Genomic DNA, 20,936 nt, shown 5'->3' with positions numbered 1-20,936 from the left:
GAAACTTGAAATGCTCCCAAAAATGGCTCCACAGCATGTAAACATATAATATAAGCTCTGGTGGACTTGGTTCTATGGTAGGTCTTAAAGGGTTAATTGAAATGCCAGATTCGTATTGATTTCCTGCTTCAGACAAAGCCTCACTAAGCCCAGCAGCTGACTTATTTTAAGTGTGTCAACAGGCTATGACCTCTGATTAATAATTACGCTGTGATTAAGCTGTGATACTGATTAATTGGTGAGCTTTCTTAATATAACCTACAAACAAAACCTGCTTTTGGACACTGGCTACTCTCTTAAAGGCTTTTTCACAATAAGAACGGCTTGATTTGAACAGAAATGAAGCATCATTTGTGTGCGTACAGAAATGCACTCAGTTTAAGCTGACTGTCGTCACTCGCTCTCTGCATTTGTTGCAATGTACTCGTCTTCTTTTTTCTCTGAAGTACATTTAAGCTACAAGCCTCAGCAGCGGAAGGTTCCAATCAGCTTAGCAGCTCCAATCAGCTTATACTGATCACTTGTGTGTATAAGTGAATGTTAGTGAGAGAGAAAGAGGAAGAGGGGGGGAGAGTTTGTATGATCTCATTTGGACTGATTCTTTAGTTTTGGCCCTCGGAAGCGCAAAGAAGCAACAGGTTAACACTGGGGATGAGTATCGCAAAGGTCCTGCGTAGCCGTCCGGGAATTTGGGAGATCAGATGATGTTTTAACCATGTTGGACTCGATGCACGCACCCATAACAGTCTGTCTGCTAATATTTACTTAGATCATTAGCCCATGTTTATATTTTAGATAAGACAACCTGTAATTTAGATAATGATGTGCTCTCCAGGCTGCTGCTATAAGATACCTGGAGCGATGCTAGATGAACTATGAGCCAGGCAGTGGAAAACTCTCCTTTTCTCACTTTGAATGTTTAAATGTTCCCTAAATGTTTTCATAGACTGTTTGTGTTTTTCCCTTACAACAGCGGTCCCCAACCCCCGGGCCTCGGACTGGTACCGGGCCGCGAGAGTTGAGGCTCAGGTGTGAAATGTATGGTTTTCAGGGTTTTTATCTGTTTTCAGCGTTATTTTGTTATCGTTTTATCGTTAACTTGGTTTTTCCTGGGTCTTTTCACGTGTGTTATGAATAAATCTTCTTTTTTCGGTACCAGTACTAGTTTTATTTTGTTGTATTTATCCGCGACACCTTAAAGGCCGGTCCGTGAAAATATTGTCGGGCATAAACCGGTCCGTGGCGCAAAAAAGGTTGGAGACCGCTGCCTTACAAGACAAAGAAGTGTTACATTTGCACCAACAAGCACCGTCAGCATCAACACACAGTCTGTATGCTGGGACGGAGAAGTTACAGATCCAGCACCTCAGAGGGTCTGAGCAAGACACAGAAAACGTTCTGTCTATATCAGTGAAGGGGTGTCAGATAAAATGTGAAAGGTAACTTTAATAAACCAATATAAATCTGTTTTCTTACTTTCTTCACTCCCAAAGGCTGCGATATAACGGAGACTCTGGTCATTTGTAATTTAGTGCTGGGAGTAAAAGATGAGAGCAATGAGAGAGAGGGGCAGAGAGGTCCTAGTATTCCTGCTCCATCAGCAGCCATCACTGTGTCCGGGAGAAGGGCTGTAACCATGACCTGCCTTTGCTCTCCTGGTGACCGCTATGAGAGGATCAGGCTACGTCTTAGGAAACGTCACACACGCTGTGACATCAGGACATTTCCTGTCTGCAAACCCGGGAGGAAATTTAATTAGGTTTTACCTACTGTGAAGTCTGACCTTTGACCTTTCTGAGTTGGTCCGATTGGTCTCTGATGTCTGACGCTTCCCATGTGGCTTCTAAGCTAATCAAACAGGAACATCCACAGTAGGGCCAAGCCTGTTAGATTGTGACGACTTTGGCTTCAGATCATAGCGGAGCTGAAGAGAAACATGAAGTGGATCTACAGCGAGTGAACAAGTGCTTCATGACACAGGTATATGAAATCAGCAGAAGCTTTTCAGGCTGCTGGTTTGTGACCAAAAATGCCCAAAGAGTGGGAGCTCTGGATAAACAAGTGTGTCTGTGCATATGTGTGCAGCCGTTCACAAATTACCTAAACAAATATTCTGGAGTTTCACTGTGACGCACGTGTCTCCCCTTCCACTACAACACACACTCTGTCTGTATATGTGTGTGTACGTGAGAGACCGGTCTGTGAGTGTGGGTACAACAGTCCGTTTGGCAACGGAGCAGCATTCCACAGCAGCCAGCGTCTGACGTCAAACTGAAGACATTTATAGTCTGGTAAACACACACTAACGTACAGTCTGACACAGAGGCAGGGCTTAGGCAACATTTTAGTCAATCATCCAGTATCAGCTTCTAACTGACTACTGCTCACTGCAGCACCACGCAGTCATTCATGCACCAAAAAAGAGTGAAAGACAGACTGTGGGTCCACTTCGTCCAGTCAATGAATCTGGATGGAAACAAGACGGACTGGTCATTATACCCTGGCCCTAATAAGATACACAGGCACACTTTCTGCACAGTGACTAGGTCACCTCATAAAACCAGAGAGTTTATTATAAAGCAAGCTAAAAATGAAGGCGTGAAGAACTCCAATTAAATAAATGTGCATCAGTGGCATTCAGTCAGGGCAAGCAAAGCCACCACTGCATGTTACTGGACAAACATGTTACTGCTTGTCCAGTAACATGTAAAAAATCAACATCAATATTTCTCCTTGCATCTCAAAGAGTGTTCTGTCCCATGAGCTTCTCTCATTGCATGTGTGCACCACCTTTAAATTACTGTCATCATGCAGCCACAGTTAGTTGTTAACTCTGTAAGCAGGCTTAAGTACGCTTGCCTCCATAGAATACATAGCACCAGTCGATTTGATGAGCATGTGCATGTGCCATTAACACTGGAGGACTGTTAATATGTGCATGCACATTGTGAAAAAACTTCTGGTCTTTGAGGGTAGATTAATAGTGGATAGACAAACTAGATAACCCGACTAACCCTGACTCTGATTTACCTGAGATCAGGTACTATCTGTGGGTTGCATGGAAACAGAGCTAGCATTAGTAATTTAGCAAGCATTTTGTGATTTTCTATTACTAGCCATGTCCTCTTTATTCAAACAGCAAGTTGAAGTGGCTAATCAATGGACCACAAATTGCAGTTTAATTAATGGATAAGGACCAAGCAAACAAATGCAATGACTGTTAGCTCCATAACGTCCATAAAAGCAAGTCTGTACACTGTGTGCATCCATCCACCACACAAGGAAGCACTGAAATCACCAGCACAAGGAGATTCCATTTGGCCAAAGGTACTTCAGGAAAATTGTCAAACTACTGGATAAAAAGACTAATTAACAGAAAAGTAGAACAATGTAAATGTGAAAGCAGTCTCATTGACTTCATTTTGTATTAAATATTGTTACTTTTAAAAAATTTTACATTTTTCCATTTTCTTCTAAGAATTGGCATAATGAAACTAAGATTCTTCAGTATTTAATATTGTTTGTCAAATGGCTCATTTTAGATGTTGCAAACCATATAAACATTCTCCATAATAATGAGCATGAAGGAAATAAAAATGATCTACAGCCGCTCAACTATAAATTACGTTATCAGGATAAAAATCCCCAAGTACTTTATTTTGAAATGAACCATTTCTGTCTTATTCAATTCAATTTTATTAGTAAGGCGCCAAATCACAAAAGCAGCTGCTTTATAATAGAACCTACAATAATACAGAGAAAAGTCAACAATCAAATAACCCCCTATTTGCAAGCACCTGGCAACAGTGGGAAGGAAAAACTCTCTTTTAACAGGAAGAAACCTCCAGTAGAACGAGGCTCAGGGAGGGGCGGGGCCATCTGCAGTGACTGGTTAGGGGTGAGCGGAGGAAACAGGATAAAAGACACACTGTGGAAGAGAGCCAGAGATTAATAATAACTAATTATTAAATGTAGAGGTGTAAAAAAACATGATGAGTGAAAAGAGGTGGCAAACGCTCAGTGCATTGGTGAAGCCAACTGCACCATAACTAAGGAAAGATTCAGGGTCACTTGATCTACCCCTAACTATACGTTTTATGAAAAAGGATGTTTTAACCGTATTCTTAGAAGTAGCAATCAAATCTGGGATCTGGAAGCTGACGGCTCTGTCTCCCATTCTACTTTTGAATATTGTAGGAACCACATATTACCAAATCACCCTAATATGAGGTCTTTAAGATAAGGTGGGGCCTGATTATTCAAGACCTTGTTCATCAGGAGAAAAAACTTAAGTGTGATTCTGGATTTAACAGAGCCAATAAAGAGGCCAGTATTCGATAAATCTGCTCTCTCTTTCTAGTCCCTGTCAGGACTCTCACTTCAGCATTTTGGACCAACTGAAGGTATTTCACAGAGTTTTTAAGACATTCTAATAATAATGAGGTACAGTCGTCCAGCCTAGAAGTAATAAATGCATGAACTAATTTTCCAGCGTCACTCTGAGACAGCATGGTTCTAATTTTAGAGATATTGTGCAAATGGAAGAAAGCGGTCCTACATATTTGTCTAATGTGCTGGTCAACAATGACTCTTACTGTTATTGGAGGACAAGGTAGTGCAGTCCAGAGTAAGTATCTGGTTAAACACCATGTTTCTAAGGGTTTTATAGCCAAGTACAATATCCTCAGTTTTATCTGAGTTTAGAAGAAGAAAATTCGAGGTCACTCAGGTTTTCATGTCTTTAAGGTATTCCTACAGTTTAACTATCGGTGTGGTCATCTGGCTTAGTAGACAGATAAAGCTGGGTATCATCTATATATATAATTATAATTATATATATAATTAACATCAGTGTGTTTTAGAAGACTTCCCCCCTTTAAATGAGCAAACCAGAGTCTGTTAGATAGATATGATTCAAACCACTGTGTTCAGTACCTGTAATACCTGCAGCATGTTCTAATCTCTGTAATAAAATATTAAGGTCAAGAATATTGAACGCAGCACTGAGGCTTAACAGGACAAGCACAGAGATGAGTCCACTGTCAGAGGCTATAAGAAGATCATTTGTAACCTTCAATAAAGCTGTTTCTGTGCTGTGATGAGCTCTGAAACCTGACTGAAACTCTTCAAATAAACCATTCCTCTGCAGATGATCTGTTAGCTGTTTGACAACTACTCTTTCAAGGATTTTAGAGATGAAAGGAAGGTTGGAGATTGGACTATAATTTCTACCAAGCTGGGTCAAGTGATGGCTTTTTAAGTAACAGTTTAATTACTGCCACCTTAAAGGCGTGTGGTACACAGGCCAGTAATACAGATAGAGACTGATTATATTTAAAATTGAAGCATTAATTAATGGTAGGACATTAAGCACTTTTGTAGGAATGGAAACAGACACGTTGATGATTTGGAGGAAAACAATCAGAAAAATGAATCAGAGAGAAAGAGTCTAAATAAATATCTGTACTACTGAAAGTATCTGTAAATAATGATATGTCTGTGAGGTGGTTTTGAATATTTTTTGAATATTTAATATTTTATTTGTGAGGAAATTAATGAAGTCTACTAGTTCAGTTTAAAGGAATGCTTGGCTCAGCGGACCTCTGACTCTTTGTCAGCCTGGCTGCAGTGTTACAGTCCTACAATCTACTAACTGGGAATTTCCCACTGATGCCTCTGACAGGAATACCTCATGTGGCTGCTTTAAAGCAACTGTGATCCAGTCAGTATCCAGACAGAGTCGAAGATGCTTTACTAAGTGTTGGCCAAGATTTGTCACTGCAAATATTTTGAAAATCGCATGATGTATCCCATCAGGGATATGGAGTTTGAAGTCCAATTTGGATTACTTTACACTCTTTCTCTGGTTCTATCACTCCTGTTTCACACTGGTGCTGCTTCTGCTGGGAGGTATTTCTGGAAACCAATATTTTTCGTTTCTCCTGCTTTCTTTCTCCCCGTCTTGTTCACTCTGCATTGCTAAAAGAAAATAGGCACTATGACGTCAGCCCTGCAAAACACTCTAAAAAAAGCCATGAGACAGAGAGACAGAGCAGAGAAAGAAAAGGCAGAGGAAGAGGGAGAGTGAGGTAAAAATAGTATAATGGCTGTGTGTACTTTAGACAAATTAGAAGCTTAGAGAGAGGGAGAGGAGTCACATGTGTGGTGTTGCTATAGAGACTGATGGGTGGGTTAAGCATTATGGGATGGCAGACTGTAGGTCATCCACAGTGGATCTTGTCTGTTGTGTTACACTGGGCTGAAAGTACTTGAGAACATCTGGTACAATTAATCGTGCCACAGAATATACGTAGCTTTAAAGATGCACTAAGTTATGTTTTTATATTTCAACTTCAGTGGTCACAATGTAAAGTGAACCAGTAACGGTAACGAAACCTTAAAGAATTATCACCCCCATGAAGCAGGCCTCCTCAGCGTTTAACACTGTATATTTCGTCATTGTGTTTTTACACTCTATAGCTTTTGGTTGAGTCTCACGGTTGTGATCTTGCTTGGTCATTTCAGCATCCGACAACAGTTCAGAGTACAAAAAGCTCTCATTGAATGCTTACAGTTAAGCAGATGGAAAAGTTCAGAAAGTATCGGATGAACAAAGCAGAGCACATTTCCTACAACAGGCGGTGGAGACCAAAACAGACAGTGGTGGATTTAACCCTTTAAGACCTACCATAGAACCAAGTCCACCAGAGCTTACATTATATTTTTACATGCTGTGGAGCCATTTTTGGGAGCATTTCAAGTTGATATACATCAATACAACTGTTATAGCCCATATTTTAATAATATGTATGCATTAAGTACATAGTAACTACATTAATTGCAAAAAAGTGCAATAAACTACAAAAAAATTGAAAATCGTTTTTTTTTTAACATATATTTCTACTTGGAGAAATTTAAGAGGCTTATCCCTCAAAACGTTAAATACAAAAAAGTTGCAAAAAATAGTTTACAACAACAGGAAATTTATTTTGAGTGTCTTCATAGTTTTATTTTGGAGATGCAGCAATTTTTATATACTGCAGGAAAAACAAAAAACAATCCTATGATGCAAATTTGCAAAGAAAACAGCATGTGTATCAAAATGAACTATTTCCAGCAGTGCAATTCAAGTTCTAAGCATCCCAGCAACTATTCAGAAAAGTATAGAGTCAAACATGACTTATAAAAACACCAGTATAGGCTTTTAAGGCCTACAAGTAAAAAACTACATTTTCCGCGAAAATGACGCCACTTCCGATGGGATAGTTCGCATTGACGTCTTTTTCAGTGTGGGAAGTGTTACGAACAGCTGATCGGATCGGCAAAGCGTGTTTCTGGAATATTATGTTTTTGTTGCTGCAAGCACTTTTTATGCAATTTTTGCAAAGCTATATGTGGAAGGAAACCGTGACCGAGGACAAGCTGATGGCATAAGATGTAAGTACAACTCCTCTGGTTTCATATGCAAAAAAAAATTATTGCGCTAGCTTACGCGGTTCCAGTTCTACAGGGATTTAAAAATTGTTACGCAAAACGGAGCGTGCCCGCTCTGACCAGCTTTAAAGGGTTAAACATGCCTGTACAGATGCGTCCACACAGCAAGCACTGATTATACTGTTGTGAACGTCAATGAATTTAAGCTACTTACCAAACCAAAATAACCTTTACTGACACATAGTGGGCAAGGACTAATTTAAACTTTCAACTTTGAGACAAGGGATTGGATCAACTACCAATAGGAGAAAAGGATACGGCTGACGGGTGGTAAATACATTAAAGGGTTATCTATACAACAGGAGCCTGTAACGTCCACAGGAATAGCAATAGGTGACAGCTGCTGTTACTGACGGTAGAATATCATTTATAAAGGTAAACTTTTACTTGGTGGTTACATAAAGTTCCAGCCTACTAGAGCAAGAGAACTGTCGTGCATCTCTTGCGCTAGTAGAATACAAATAACCACAATCAAGGGAAAACTACCAACTTGACAGTTGTTCAGATTACAGTCACTGACGAGCAACAACGAGAGTAAGCCACATTAGGTCATTGCTGAAAAGGCTGAAAACACAGGATTCACAGAGTGTCGTACCAAAGCATGGAAAGTTTACTGGAAGGGAAAAGTGTGATAGGAAAAGATCCACAAGGAGCCCGGGTGACTGAAGTGTTGAGATGATGGTCAAGAAAAGTTGATTCTAAACGTTGGACGGACTGAGGCTGTTGCCAGTGCATCGAGAACCACCGTGCACAGACGTCTTCAGGAAAAGATGCTACATCTGTCACTTCCCTACGATTAACCCACTACTGAACCAAAGACTTGAGAAATGTCTTACCTGTTCATCAGTGGCCCGAAGTCTTTTCAGATGAACGTAAATGTTGCATTGCATTTAGAAATCAAGGCTCAAGAACTTAAAGGAAGATATCCCAGTGTTTTAAGTGCAGTGTGAAGGATCCACAGTCTCCTCGAGATGTTGATATCTTTATTTAGGTATTAGCACTTGTCCACAGTGCAAAATGAAACTGGCCAACGAACTCACCTGACCTGAACCTTACAGAGAATCTCTGGAGTAGATGAAAATGACAAACTCCCAAACTCGAAAATCCAGAAAAGCCAAAGGCCACTATCAAAGAAACCTCAATAACAGCCTTGCAATGCCACAACTACGATGCACTGACGCAGTAATCCACAGTAAAGGAGTAACGGAGTAAAGTCATGGGTGTACAGACAAACATTTCTTTGAACATTTTGGCCATTTGTGTGTTGTAATATATCTCTTCTAATAATCAGAGAGGCTGGCTTTGATTATAAGCTATAATCAAAATTCAAACAAAAGAAGACTCGATATATTTCAGGGTACATGTGAAAGTTCTTTTGTTAAGTTCTTTTTTGTGACATTCTCTTTTTTTGAGAAGCCTAAGATGTGCACATAGTTCACCAGTTATAATGATATAAACAAACAGACAGTAATCAGGTTGTTTTCATTTTGCAATCTAAGAGGAAATTCATTACTTCATTTAAAGGAATTTTGGGCAACTACACATGTAAATCTAACAAATCTTGAGCTACTTCATTAACAGCGTCTTCAATCTCTGCAAGTCTTTAATTCTGAACACACACACACATGCACGGAGCCAACATTGTAACGGCAGCCAAAAGAAGATTAGAGTCAATATACATCCTCTTAGTTCCAGCCTGCTGTCATCAAGCTACATTTCAACACCGCTTCACCTCATTTTCGCACCATTGTTTGGCCAGTTCTACTCTACCTAAAGCTCAGAAAATCCATTTCATTACCCATGTTTCCTACTAGTGTACATTTGTGTTTGGCATTATAGGAGTAGCCAAAAATAAATAATTATAACACTGTCAATTTCCTAAAGATGCCCAAAGGATTCCCAAAGCTAACTTAGTCTACAGAATGAGCCGGAATGACAGAAAGTGTGTCCAGACTGAGAAACCATCTACATAAACTACAAAAATACTCAGACCTTTTGCAAGAGATCAAGAGAGACTGGTCGGGGCTTTCCGCCCTTCTTCTCTAAGAAACGTGAAGAAGAGCGAGAACTGCTTTTTTGCTTTAAGAGTGAAATATTCTTCTTACAAAGAAGACTGAGTCTCATCTCTCTTTGACCTTCTGTCAGGCTCGTCAACTTGCACTTTATTTCTAAAAATCGGATTCATTTTTCTTTTTGTTTTAACATGTGGAGCTTTCTCTTTCAATGTCAAACCAGAGACTTTTACACATATTTCGATTTTTTTTTAAAGAGTTAAAAGTTCCAATTGTGAGAAAATGTCTGTTTAACTGTACTGCAGGGATAAACTATGGAAGCAGGATATTTTCTTTTGCGTTGTAACACTGACGACTTGCACTGGAAACCTGCACACAGTTATTCTACTTAAATCTATGATTTCTAAACACATCCATCAATATTTATCCTCAATGTGTTTGCTGGAGAAGACGATACAGACGAGATGTGGGAAGTCACGTTGAATCTAAAAATACGTGTATGAGGTATCTGTGGAGTGCACAGTTTGACGCAAACTGTGGACAGCGAGCACTTAGTGTGCTCAGGTACCACCGTCTCCTCAGCGAGCTGCGAGTGCTGCTGCTCCAGCTGACAAACTTCAACACAAATACCACACGGGCGTTCCTTATGAGAGAAAACGTCAAATTATTCATCAGTTTTAATCAAACTCCAGCACACCGCAGCACCCCCACTCCCTCCCTCCCACCTTCCCTCTCCCCCCACCCCTACTTTCCCATAGATGACTCACCAGCGGTGGGCATGGCAGCGCTGGAGCCCCTGTTGCCGCTCAGGAGCTCCAGAGGCTGATGGTGGCTGTCTGTGCTGCTGGAGGAAAAACAGGACTCAGTCTCATAGATGGTCTGCAACATGGCGCACAATCCTGACACGGTGGGATGCAACAGCATGCCAAGGCGAGAGCCGGCGCTTTATTTTGTTAAACCAGTCACTTCTTCATCCGAGACACAGGCATGCCGTAGACCCATACAGTTAAACTGAAAACTTCAAAACTAACTTCTGCGGGGAACGGCCGCAAATCACAAGAAAAGAAAATAACCGAACACCTCTGTGCTTCTCTTGTGTAATCCAGTCTCCATCGGACTCCTGGAGCTTCTGCCGTCTCTGACTGCTCAGCTCGAGTTGTGATGACGAGCGGGCGACACTTTGAGCAAACTCCTCCTTTCTAATATCGTCGTCTCGGCTGCAGCCCACAGAAAGCCTCCCCTCCGCTGGGCTTCGCAGATCAATCAAAATGTCAACAGCCAAAGGAGACCACCTGAAAAGTGTCTGTGTGGTCTTTTGGTTTATTTCTCTGTACCTACATCACCTGCAGTCCTGATCCATGCAGAAACACAGTGCTGGCTCCAGTGCTGTTGGGGTGTGTTGCAGATGGAAGGAACAGAAAGTTTGTTTCTTCCATTCAGCTGCGAGGGAAAATCCAGTCACCCACAGGCTGTGAGAGCGAGGAGCGGCGATGAGGGGAGCTGCTGCAGCCTCGTCAACACAATAAAAATACAGACAGAGGAGCAGCCCAATTCCCCAGCTCTGTGTGCATCAAAGAATCCTCACGCTGTTCTCCTCCTGGCTGACGAGAGGGAGGAGGAAGAGAAGGAAGAGGAGGAGAGCAAGGAGGAGGTGGAGGAGGAGGAGGAGAGGCAAGGACGTAAATAGCTTTGGGAGAGCGCTCCCCGAGGTTCCATGTTTCCAAAATTAGAACGAAGCACTGAGAGAATGACAGACAGAGAAGGAAATGGAAGAACGCTGGGACGGCGAGTTTGGAGTCCTCGCTGAGAAACTGAGCAGCGGGAGAGGAGACGGCACGCTGTCCTCTTATCATAAGACAGTGGTGCTCGACACAGCGACCACAAACAGCTGCTGGTCAGACGGCTAATATTCACTGACTGAGAGTCACTGATGAGTGTGTGAGAGACGCTCACTGAGCTACTGAATGAACGTCGACAGAGAGACAGGAGACGGAGGGAGGAGGGTGACCGAGTGAGAGAGAGAGGCTGAAAGTAGATCACTGGGTGGAAAGGAAGTTAGACGGATACAGAGAAAAGTCAACAACAGCTCATTTTACTTCATAGGAAGGAGAGGGAGCAAGGACACGAGAAGAAGAGAAGAGAAGAGAAGAGAAGCATTTACAAACACAGGCGATTGGGGTGGGGGAACAGTGCTGAAAATAGCCTGCTAGGGTAGAGGAGGAGCTAGAGATAAAAATAGACAGAGAGAGGGGAGAGAAGGAGAGAAGGAGGGAGCAGTAAGCCTGCAGCTCTGGGGTGGGGATGGGAGGGTGGCGCTGGGTGCTTTCATGTTTCTGTGCTGTGCTTGCCAAATATTGTATGTCAATCAAAGAGTGTGGGCGGGCACCGTGGACCTCTTCTTGCTCTGCTAGCTCCACGACCCCCCTTTTTTTGGATGCACAAATTGTGGCCGTGCAGGTGTTTATGTTAGCTAGCAGCGGGCACTGGGGGATGGCACAGTCAGTGTAAGATCGCAGTGTGATATCAGCTCCAAGCATCCACAGTGCCAAGAGGATAAAGCCTACTAATCTGCTGAATGGTCATTTAGTGCCACCAGCTGGCCGATATGTCCACCTGACCAATAAAGTATGTCAACATTCAGCCAAAGCCATTCATGGCTCCCAGAGGAGGAATCCTGATAACTGTTCCATTTAGTACCGCCATCAGGCTGGTGCTGCGAATGGTTCTGCAGCTTTAAGCTGTACTTGCTGTTAAATTGCATTAACAATATTGTTAATGATTGTTTTTGTGAGGCTTCATTCACTTAACCCTTAAACAAGTTTTTATTGAAAAGAAAAGTTGAAGCCTTAAAGACACTTGTTTGAATTAGCTACAACTTCCACCACCAGGGGGCAGTGTTTTACTAGTGGTTTAAGATGTTATTGTTTGACGGCTGCTTAACTTTTTTTATTCGCTACCACCATTTCTTTAAGAGCATCTGCCACTTGCCAGGCTGCCAATACGTCTGTGGTCTTAAGGACTTGCTGGGTTAAACAAAGAGTACACTGCCTCACTTGCACCACCTTGTGGTTAAAAGCTGGTAGTTAAAGTACGGCCAGATCTAGTTAGGCTTTCGTTAAAATCTCTTAAACACAATACAAAGACGCTTTGGACACAAACTCACAACAGTTTCTTGACATTTTGTTGAAAAATGTAATTTTCAAAAAGGAATTTAAATTAAGTATAACTACAAGACTGTGCGTAAGTCTTAAGTCACCTCTGATTTCTTCCCATTTTGCTTCCAGTGAGCCAGACTTTTGTTTTCTTATATTCTGATCCTGAGCAGTCGTTCTCCGGGCTTCAAAAAAAATGTTCTTTTCCGAATTTTCTTTCGGACATTTTTCAGTCACCTCACTTCCAATATGTCTGTGAAGGTTCTCAGTCATCCAGGTCATCGTAGTCATTTTTTCTTTGCAAGCTCCTTTGACTCACTTCCAATACAAAACTGTCACAGAGAATCCTGCAAAGGCTTCTTTGTAACCAGAAGCTACACGCCTCACTTTGCTGTCAGCGTGGATATTATTCATTGAAACTGCTCTTTACAGTATTTGTTTGTTCCATTCAGTATTCAGTCATCACAGAAGCTACACATTAAGAATAGGTTTTGGTCCTCGTAACGAAATATAATGGGATGTCTCAGCTGCTGGCAAATGCAGAGTGCAAGGATTAGGAAAAGCAAAAGAGGAGAAGAAACTGAGCTCTGTGTAATCAGTGATTTTACATTTAACAGACGAACAAATCCAGCAGACCAGCTCAGGACTCGTCTAATTCATGTATTCGTCTGCTTTTCATCTCTGCGTTGACCACTGTCGCTGCTGTTTCCTTTCCAGAAATGTTTCTTTGAATCATTTTATCATCACTTCTATCCCACCTCCTCCTCATCACCTTCATCTCCCTCATCATCCTCACCTCCTGTGTAAACAGCTCCCTGTGTCCTCCAGCAGATCTAAGGCTGCCTCAGTATGACTCACAAGTAAAGACTATATACACAGCAAAGGGAGAAAATGTAAATACAGAAAGTTAACTTGAAGTGTCCTGTCTTGTTGAAACTGAATGGGCTGCTGTGTTGCTGCTCTGTTATCCAACACTATGATTATTTATTAAAGACTTGTGCTGTTAGCTTAAAATCAGCCTTTCGTGTGTTTATGGTAGCAGATGAAACTGTCCAGGCAACATGTCTGACATCTCAGTGGTCTAACATACCAAACACATCTACTAAAGGTGAGTGTGCGTGTGTGTGTGTGTGTGTTTGTGTGTACTGCAGCAGCTTGGCGGATGACTCATCTCTGCGTTTCTATTTGAGGCGCATCAACCCCTGGAGTCACACTGCTGTCTGTGCGTGCTCGTGTGCGCGTGTATCTACTACATCTGTATCCATGACAACCAAATTACAGCCAGTCAGTCACCCCGTCACTCGTCCCAAGACAAAGCTGTCAAAAAAGCTGTGAGAAGGACGCACAGGTACCTACTACTCACACATATCCAGCACATGGAGCAAAGCAGGAGCTGCCGTTACATTCACCGTGAATGAAAAATGTCTCCCTCACCTGACTAACACCATCAGTAGCAAATATCAAGCATTTTTTTAAAATCACGAGGACTGTCGGCAACTCGATTTAAAGACTCCAACCTGGTCCACTCAGATTTCTGACATAAGCCATGTGTCCCAACATTTAGTGCCCTTAAACACACACCTACCAGTGATGATGTAAAACGAAGATGACTCACAAGTGTTCAAAAACGTATTGCTTTCGTTAAAGCACACGTCTGCAACGACACCCAGAGACTTGTAATATATTAATATATGCTTTTCTTTCCCAGCATGCTAGCAGCTTGACATAGGAATAGCAATGATGCTCAGTTCTCCACATGTGCCTTTAGTCCAAACAATCATAGTCTAGTCACGTGTCCTCTCGCACCACCATGACACTGGCATTTTTGCTGCCATTCAAAGGATATGCATTAATAAATCCTTCTGCATGCTCTGGTGTCATTGTCAAGGCCGAATTTTCATTTTTGTTTATAGTTGAGATGAGCAATGAATGAAAAATGACATGAGTGTGTGTGTATAAAATAATCAATCAATAACTGTAAACTGTTCGGTTAATCAAGGTTTTGATTTGAGGCCCTACACTGAAGTTACACTCCACTAGCTAAGCAAATTAAGCAAGCACATTTTAAGAAAACTGCTTTTCATCCTTTCAAAGACCCCAAACCACTCTCACACGATTGCACATGCTCAATTTAGCATGTTTTGCACAATGTAGTGATTTAAATGATGTGGTCGCCTTTAGATTTGCAGGTTGCTCCGGTGACCGTACCATCAGATCCTCATTCAGTTTGGATTTCTTTCATTTTCATCTATAATGTCCAGAACTAAGATGTAAAGAAATAAATATCAGCTCTGAGTTAACAAATAGCATCGTTAGCACAAAGCTATTACAATACAACTTATAATCATCTGTCCACGGATAAGTCCCATACTTTGCCCAGTATAACAGCTGCATCATAACTCAAACATAACTGTTTATATTATGCTAACATAGCCGTGTCACTAGCGGTCACGTAGCACATCATTAGCTACAGCTAGCCAAACTTCAGTAACCCTACAAACATCACTGCTGTTTAGTTTTCTGTCTTCATTTATGTTGGAAGTGATAACAGAGCTAATTTGTTTCCAAAACATGCTATATTGTATTTAGATAGAAGCTAGCAAGCTAACTTCCTGCTAACTTCTAACTCCGTTAAATGTCATAAATTTTGTTTTCATGGATGCCTGGATGTTAAACTCAACTGTTACACCTGGTAGATCAGAACGCTGATCATTTTATTAAAGATGAAAGACTTTAGACAGTTTTTCAACTCTCAGTAATGCCATAGTGATCGTTTGATATATGGACCTGCAGCGGAGTTTAGGCCCAGACACGGCTAGTGATGTCAGACTTAACGACCGGATAGCAACCAGGCTCACACCTGCCTGCTTTATGAGCTCTGTCTGTCACTCTGCCAAGATTAATGTTAAAAACCTCTTTCAACTGCTGCTGTGTCCACAGTGTTTGCTCTACAGCCATCATTTTACCCTCAAAACGTAGCCATCGTTGTTCTCTTTCCAAAGCTCAGAGATGTAAACTTTTTGAACTGTGTGAATCCAGGTAGAGGGATAACCTTCTAATCGACCCATATAAATACATTGTATTTTTAGCCAGGAGTTTGTCTCAACAGCAGGAAAGACCACACTTGTTAAACTGCTCCTGTCATCACATTTTTGACAGCACAAGGATAAAAGAGACACTGTTGTGTAGAACAATTCCTTGGGATCCTCACAGTTCAAAAGCTGTTTTTTACGAGTTATGGTCTTGGATTTAGATGCAGTTTTTCAACAGGTGCACCAAAGCAGATTTGACAGGGTTTTGCTACAGAATAATAGTATGCCAGTAGTTATTGCAGGCCAGCTAAATACAGCATTCTGATTGGCCCATTAAATTCTAGCTTATTGTTCATTGGTGGTTCAGATCTCGGCAGTTGAAGTCAGATGATGACTTAGAATCATCTTTTCTTACAACATTTATCTGTCTTTAGTGGTTTTTCCCATATTTCAGTCATTCAGAGATTTAAATAATATAAGGTTTCATATTCATTCAGATGTTTTCTGACTCTAAATTTTCTTTCGTCATTACTCAGGTTTTTCTAATTCACATTTTAAACATGTTCACCTACTTTTCAACTTCTGTGTGAACGTCAGCTTTCAACAGTTCTCAACTTTTGTTTTCAGGTGAAAATGTCTGTATTTTTAATCTCATTCAACATTTTTCACTTAAATTCAGCATTTGTTTCATTTCAGCTCAAAACATTCAGCTATCAGCATTCACACTGCAGTTTCTTCAGAAAATGCATTTTCTAGTTATTTATTGATGTCTTACGTAGCAACACAACCACACAATGCATTTTCATACATGTAACACACGATCATGTAACACACGATCATGTAACACATGATCATGTAACACACGATCATGTAACACACGATCATGTAACATGGTCATGTCACATGTAACTCATGTAATCAAAGATTGATACCGATGCTAGCCACCAAATGCACAGACTGAGCTACAAGCTGTGTTTTAACACAGCTGTTAAGGTTCGCTAACAGTTACGTATTCACTTTTATTTAATGACAACTAGGGGTGGGGAAAAAAATCGATTCTGTGTAGTATGGTGATATTTTGTTTGCTAATAATGTATCAATACAGGGACAGCAGAAATCGATATTTTGTTACAAAAAAGGTTTTTGTGCTCTGACTTCAGAGCATGTTGATCCTTTTTCTGAGCAAGAATCCTGACATTCCTTCACTGTCCAAATGTGTTTAACTTTTTTTTGGCAGCAATAAACATGACAGTTTACTTATTTTAATTTAAGACATGTTTTATTTTAATTAAGTTTAAAACTTTTTTATTTAATGTAAAATTATATTTTGTTTTAATTTACTTTCAAATTCTTCAGTTGCTGAAGGGGCTGCATAGTTTTCATAAATTGCATAGTTCAGAATAGCTATAATTGTACCAGATGGTTGATTCAGTTAAGTTGGACTAGACTGTAATACAAACCGTTCAGTTTGTCAACAATCAAACTGAAATGAGAGAAAGACTGAGTGTGAGACTTTGATATTAGATAAAATGAATATTGATAAAGTTTACCTTTATGTACAGAATCTGAATATCGCAAAATATTTTTAAAAATTGCAATAATATCGTATCGTGCGTTAAGTATTGTGATAATATCGTATCGTGGGATGTATGGGGATTCCCACCTCTAGTAGCAACATTAGCATGTTCGCAAAAGTAGCTTTGAATGGAATTAATTTATATCTTAGGTGATCTCTACCACTGCTTAGTATTCATGCAATGAATGTGAATGATGATTATTTGATTTACACTGACCGAGCAGGTTCTATAAGGGGCGAGGTGTCGATAGACTCAGGAGGGTTTGTGCAGCTCAGACAGAAAAAGGCCAACTGTGCAAAATCATTCTTTCTGAATATATTTTACGATTCCCTCTAGAGAACGATCAGGGTGACGTGTTTTGATCTGTGTAGATGATAATAATCATCACAATATCTGTGTAACAAAGGCAAAAACCAACATGATGTAACTAGAAAACCAAAGTAATGTAATTATACACTGTACTGTGACATGTGCATATTATCACAGTTATACTAACCGAGGATGGGAGCACCCCTCCTCGGTCTGTTTTGCTGGTGTAAACACAGTATTGTTTTGTATGTTTAACACAGACAGTATATTGTTGTGCAGATGGATGAAACACAGTGTAACAGACTGTAACTGGATCTAGCTTGCTCCTCATGCTAATGCAACAGCCAGTATACAAATCAGTAAATATAACTGTTGAAGATGTACCTACAAACATGCTGCCCAGTATGGCACGAGCTCTCAAACCAACACAGCTCTATAAAATCAGCTCAAGTCTTGCAAGGCTGTCAGTTTTGACCTGGACAAATCTAAATTTTGACCTGACTTGAGAAAACACTGTAGATAAAGCACAGAGCGGGCTTCAGAGACACTTTGTCTGCCACAGGAGTACGTCACACACACTTAGTGCTGTCAGGCAGCTGGAGCAAAGCTACCTACAGTATGATGACATGACTGCTTTTGATACTGACAGCTTAGATGAGCCAAACATCTGCTAGAAAGTGCCACTGAAGCATCGAGCCTTTTAGTCGTACTCACAGTGTTTACACAGCACTCAGCACCTTATTGAGCCAGCGCTCAGTATAATTGACCTGAGCTCAAAGCGCAACAACAAAATCACACTGCGCAGTAACCCAACAAGAACAAGGCCAAAGTTTGCATTGCTCATATGGATTTAACTGGGAGCTTAGAACTTTGACACATCAAACACAGACACTGCATGAAAAAATGAACATTCACCAGTCCAAACTGGGCAGTTTTACGCTTCCAGGATTCAGGACCACTGTTAACTAATTACATATCATGCTGTTTGAAGAAGACTCACCTGAGGGGTGTGATGAATTCATGATGGCTGAACCTGGACTTCTTTCCCCTGCCCTTCCACTGTGTGTGTGTACGTGTGTGTGTGGGTTAAAGCGGGTCCTCTGAGTCGGCCATGTGTAGAAGGACAGACGGATGATTCAGACCTTCTTCTCGACGTCTTTCTACAAAAGACAAAATTGCGTTTTTCAGCATTCACACTCAAAACAACCGACACCTCAACCAAACAGCTACAGCCCAGTCACAGCGTAGCAGACAAACTGGGACTGCAGGTTGATTCGATCCTGCTCGACAGTTAACTGCAAAGATTAGCATGCTTAATGTCTCTCTTGGCTTCTGTTCTTCTGTCTGCCAGAGGTCAAGTCAGAGCCACAGTATAGTTGGAGCTCTTTATTTCACTACTTTCCACAGATGCATCCAAAAACCTGAGAATGCCTGTGAAGATGTTTCTATCGGCACACGTCAATAAAATATTTCATTCAAAACAATGATGCCAGCTTAAACATTTTAGTGTTGAGTTAAATCTCTGAAATTTCCCTATTTGACAGCTTTTTATAGCGCTTGCTCACGTCCAATAATCCAGGTTACTGCAGCTACTGGTGATGTCTGTAAAGCTTCAATAGGTCCCATTAATGTTCAGTAGGGTTTATGCAGTGCTGGGCAGTCGTTCAAAAAACGAATCAAAACTGACATTCAGAACATTTTATCCATGTTGGTTGGTGAATGTTGGTTTTTCTTTTTTGTTGTTTCAGTTATTATTACTTCCGTTATGCACTGTCCCCTTTAAAACACACTAGAGAAAAAGTATCATGAGGAAAACTCAAACACTGAGCCGACAGCACAACCCGAGCAGCTTGTGTGTGTGTGTCTTTGTGCAAAATAATAAGTATTTATTCATTAAAATGATGGTAAAATGTTCAATTAATCGTGATTTTGATGACAGGCAGAAGTCTGAGGTCTTTTCTGGTGTTCTCCAAAGCTTTGAGGTGTGTTTGGGCTCATTATCCTGCTGTGAATCCTTCTCCACAAAGATGAAGTATGAAATGCTGCTTCTGCTTGATCAGGATGCACTGCAGGAATCCAAATCAAGAGACTTTAATATTTCCTCCATCATATTTCCTTACTGACTTAATCTGCCGTGTCATTTCTTTCATGTCTTTTTACCTATATTCTACTTTTGCTGCAACAAATTCTGTCAATCATCAGAAAACAGGATCCCATCATCTGCTGTAAAGTTCAGGTTTATCTTAGTTACTAAGATAACCTTAGTTACTGATCCACTCCTGTCATGTTTTGATGGCGAGAAAGTCTGACCTCTCTTAGTACCGACACCTCGCATCCCCAAAATTGCCAAAGCCATATAATACAGCTGTGCCTGAAATTTAACATGGCTACAGGTTGATGTACTTCATGTCCTAATCTGCCCTCATCTGAAAACAGCTTCAATGACAAAGAGTAAAGGGAGGTAACACAGGTCTGAACTGCTAACCAACAAATACCTCCAGATGTTTTTGATAGGGTTTCACATTCCTGGGCCCAACTGTACATGTTGTATTATCTGTGGATTAACTGAAATATTAAAATGAAATCTTTACACCAATAAAAGCCATTCATCAATAGCACAAATGAATACAGAAGTAGTTCAAATAAAATCTTTATGCACACAAGCTGCTGGTACACTTTTCCACAAGCTTTCATTTTATGTTTTACTGAAAGCTGCCCTTCCTTGTCCTCTCTCTTTCTAGCAGCAATGCCTTCAGGATGCAGCATTCACTTACTACTGTTTACAAGCTTTAGCTACTTATATAGACTATGTCTTATTCTTACAAACGCTAGCAATACATGTAGTAATAAAATCTTCAGTTTTTGTGACAGATGCTCCCGTCACCTCTATGCACTTTTGCCAAATATAAGGCCTGGGGGCCACAATTGGCCCGGCAAAGACTCCAATCTGGACCGCTGGAAGGCTTTGGACAATATGAACCAGTGCATAGCTGAACTGTCACATGTTTTATAGGTTTTCCTGCTGATAAAGAGTCCACCCATTCATACTACACCAAAGTCACAGAAAAATAATCAAAACACAAGACTTTTTCCACTATCTACTACAGAAATTCTGCTTTTATTATAGTGGGTCCACTTTTTTTTAAAAATGTAAAAAAAAAAATCTGTGAATTAACAAAACTTTATACATTTTCTGTCTTTTCACACATTTATCATGTAAAGAAACTGAGACGTGCAGTTGAAATCACACTTTGTTTGTCTTATATTAAAACATTGCCGGGATTAAATGTTCAGTTACGTTTCTCTACACTGACAGAAAAAGCTGTTTCATTATGACATATGACAATAACATCACAAAGA

The 20,936-nt window shown here is 40.6% G+C and overlaps 1 protein-coding gene across 4 annotated transcripts in view; it reads right to left on the bottom strand.

The window, feature by feature from the left end:
- Positions 1-20,936, bottom strand: part of hdac5 (histone deacetylase 5) — a 69,075-nt gene that overhangs the window by 35,913 nt on the left and 12,226 nt on the right. For 2 of the 4 annotated variants that reach the window (XM_085158255.1, XM_085158257.1), the window contains exon 2: positions 18,577-18,736. In XM_085158255.1, the coding sequence (XP_085014381.1) occupies positions 18,577-18,598 (22 nt within the window). In that variant the 5' untranslated portion in view covers positions 18,599-18,736. Of the gene's footprint in view, positions 1-10,273; positions 12,911-18,576; positions 18,737-20,936 lie in introns of those variants that run through there. The other 2 variants (XM_085158256.1, XM_085158254.1) reach the window with 2 other exon arrangements.

The sequence above is a fragment of the Neolamprologus multifasciatus genome, chromosome 4 (genome assembly GCF_963576455.1).
Source record: "Neolamprologus multifasciatus chromosome 4, fNeoMul1.2, whole genome shotgun sequence".
Taxonomy (NCBI): Eukaryota; Metazoa; Chordata; class Actinopteri; order Cichliformes; family Cichlidae; genus Neolamprologus; species Neolamprologus multifasciatus.
The sequence above is the reverse complement of the archived record's forward strand: the minus strand, read 5'-3'. Positions and strand labels throughout refer to the sequence as shown.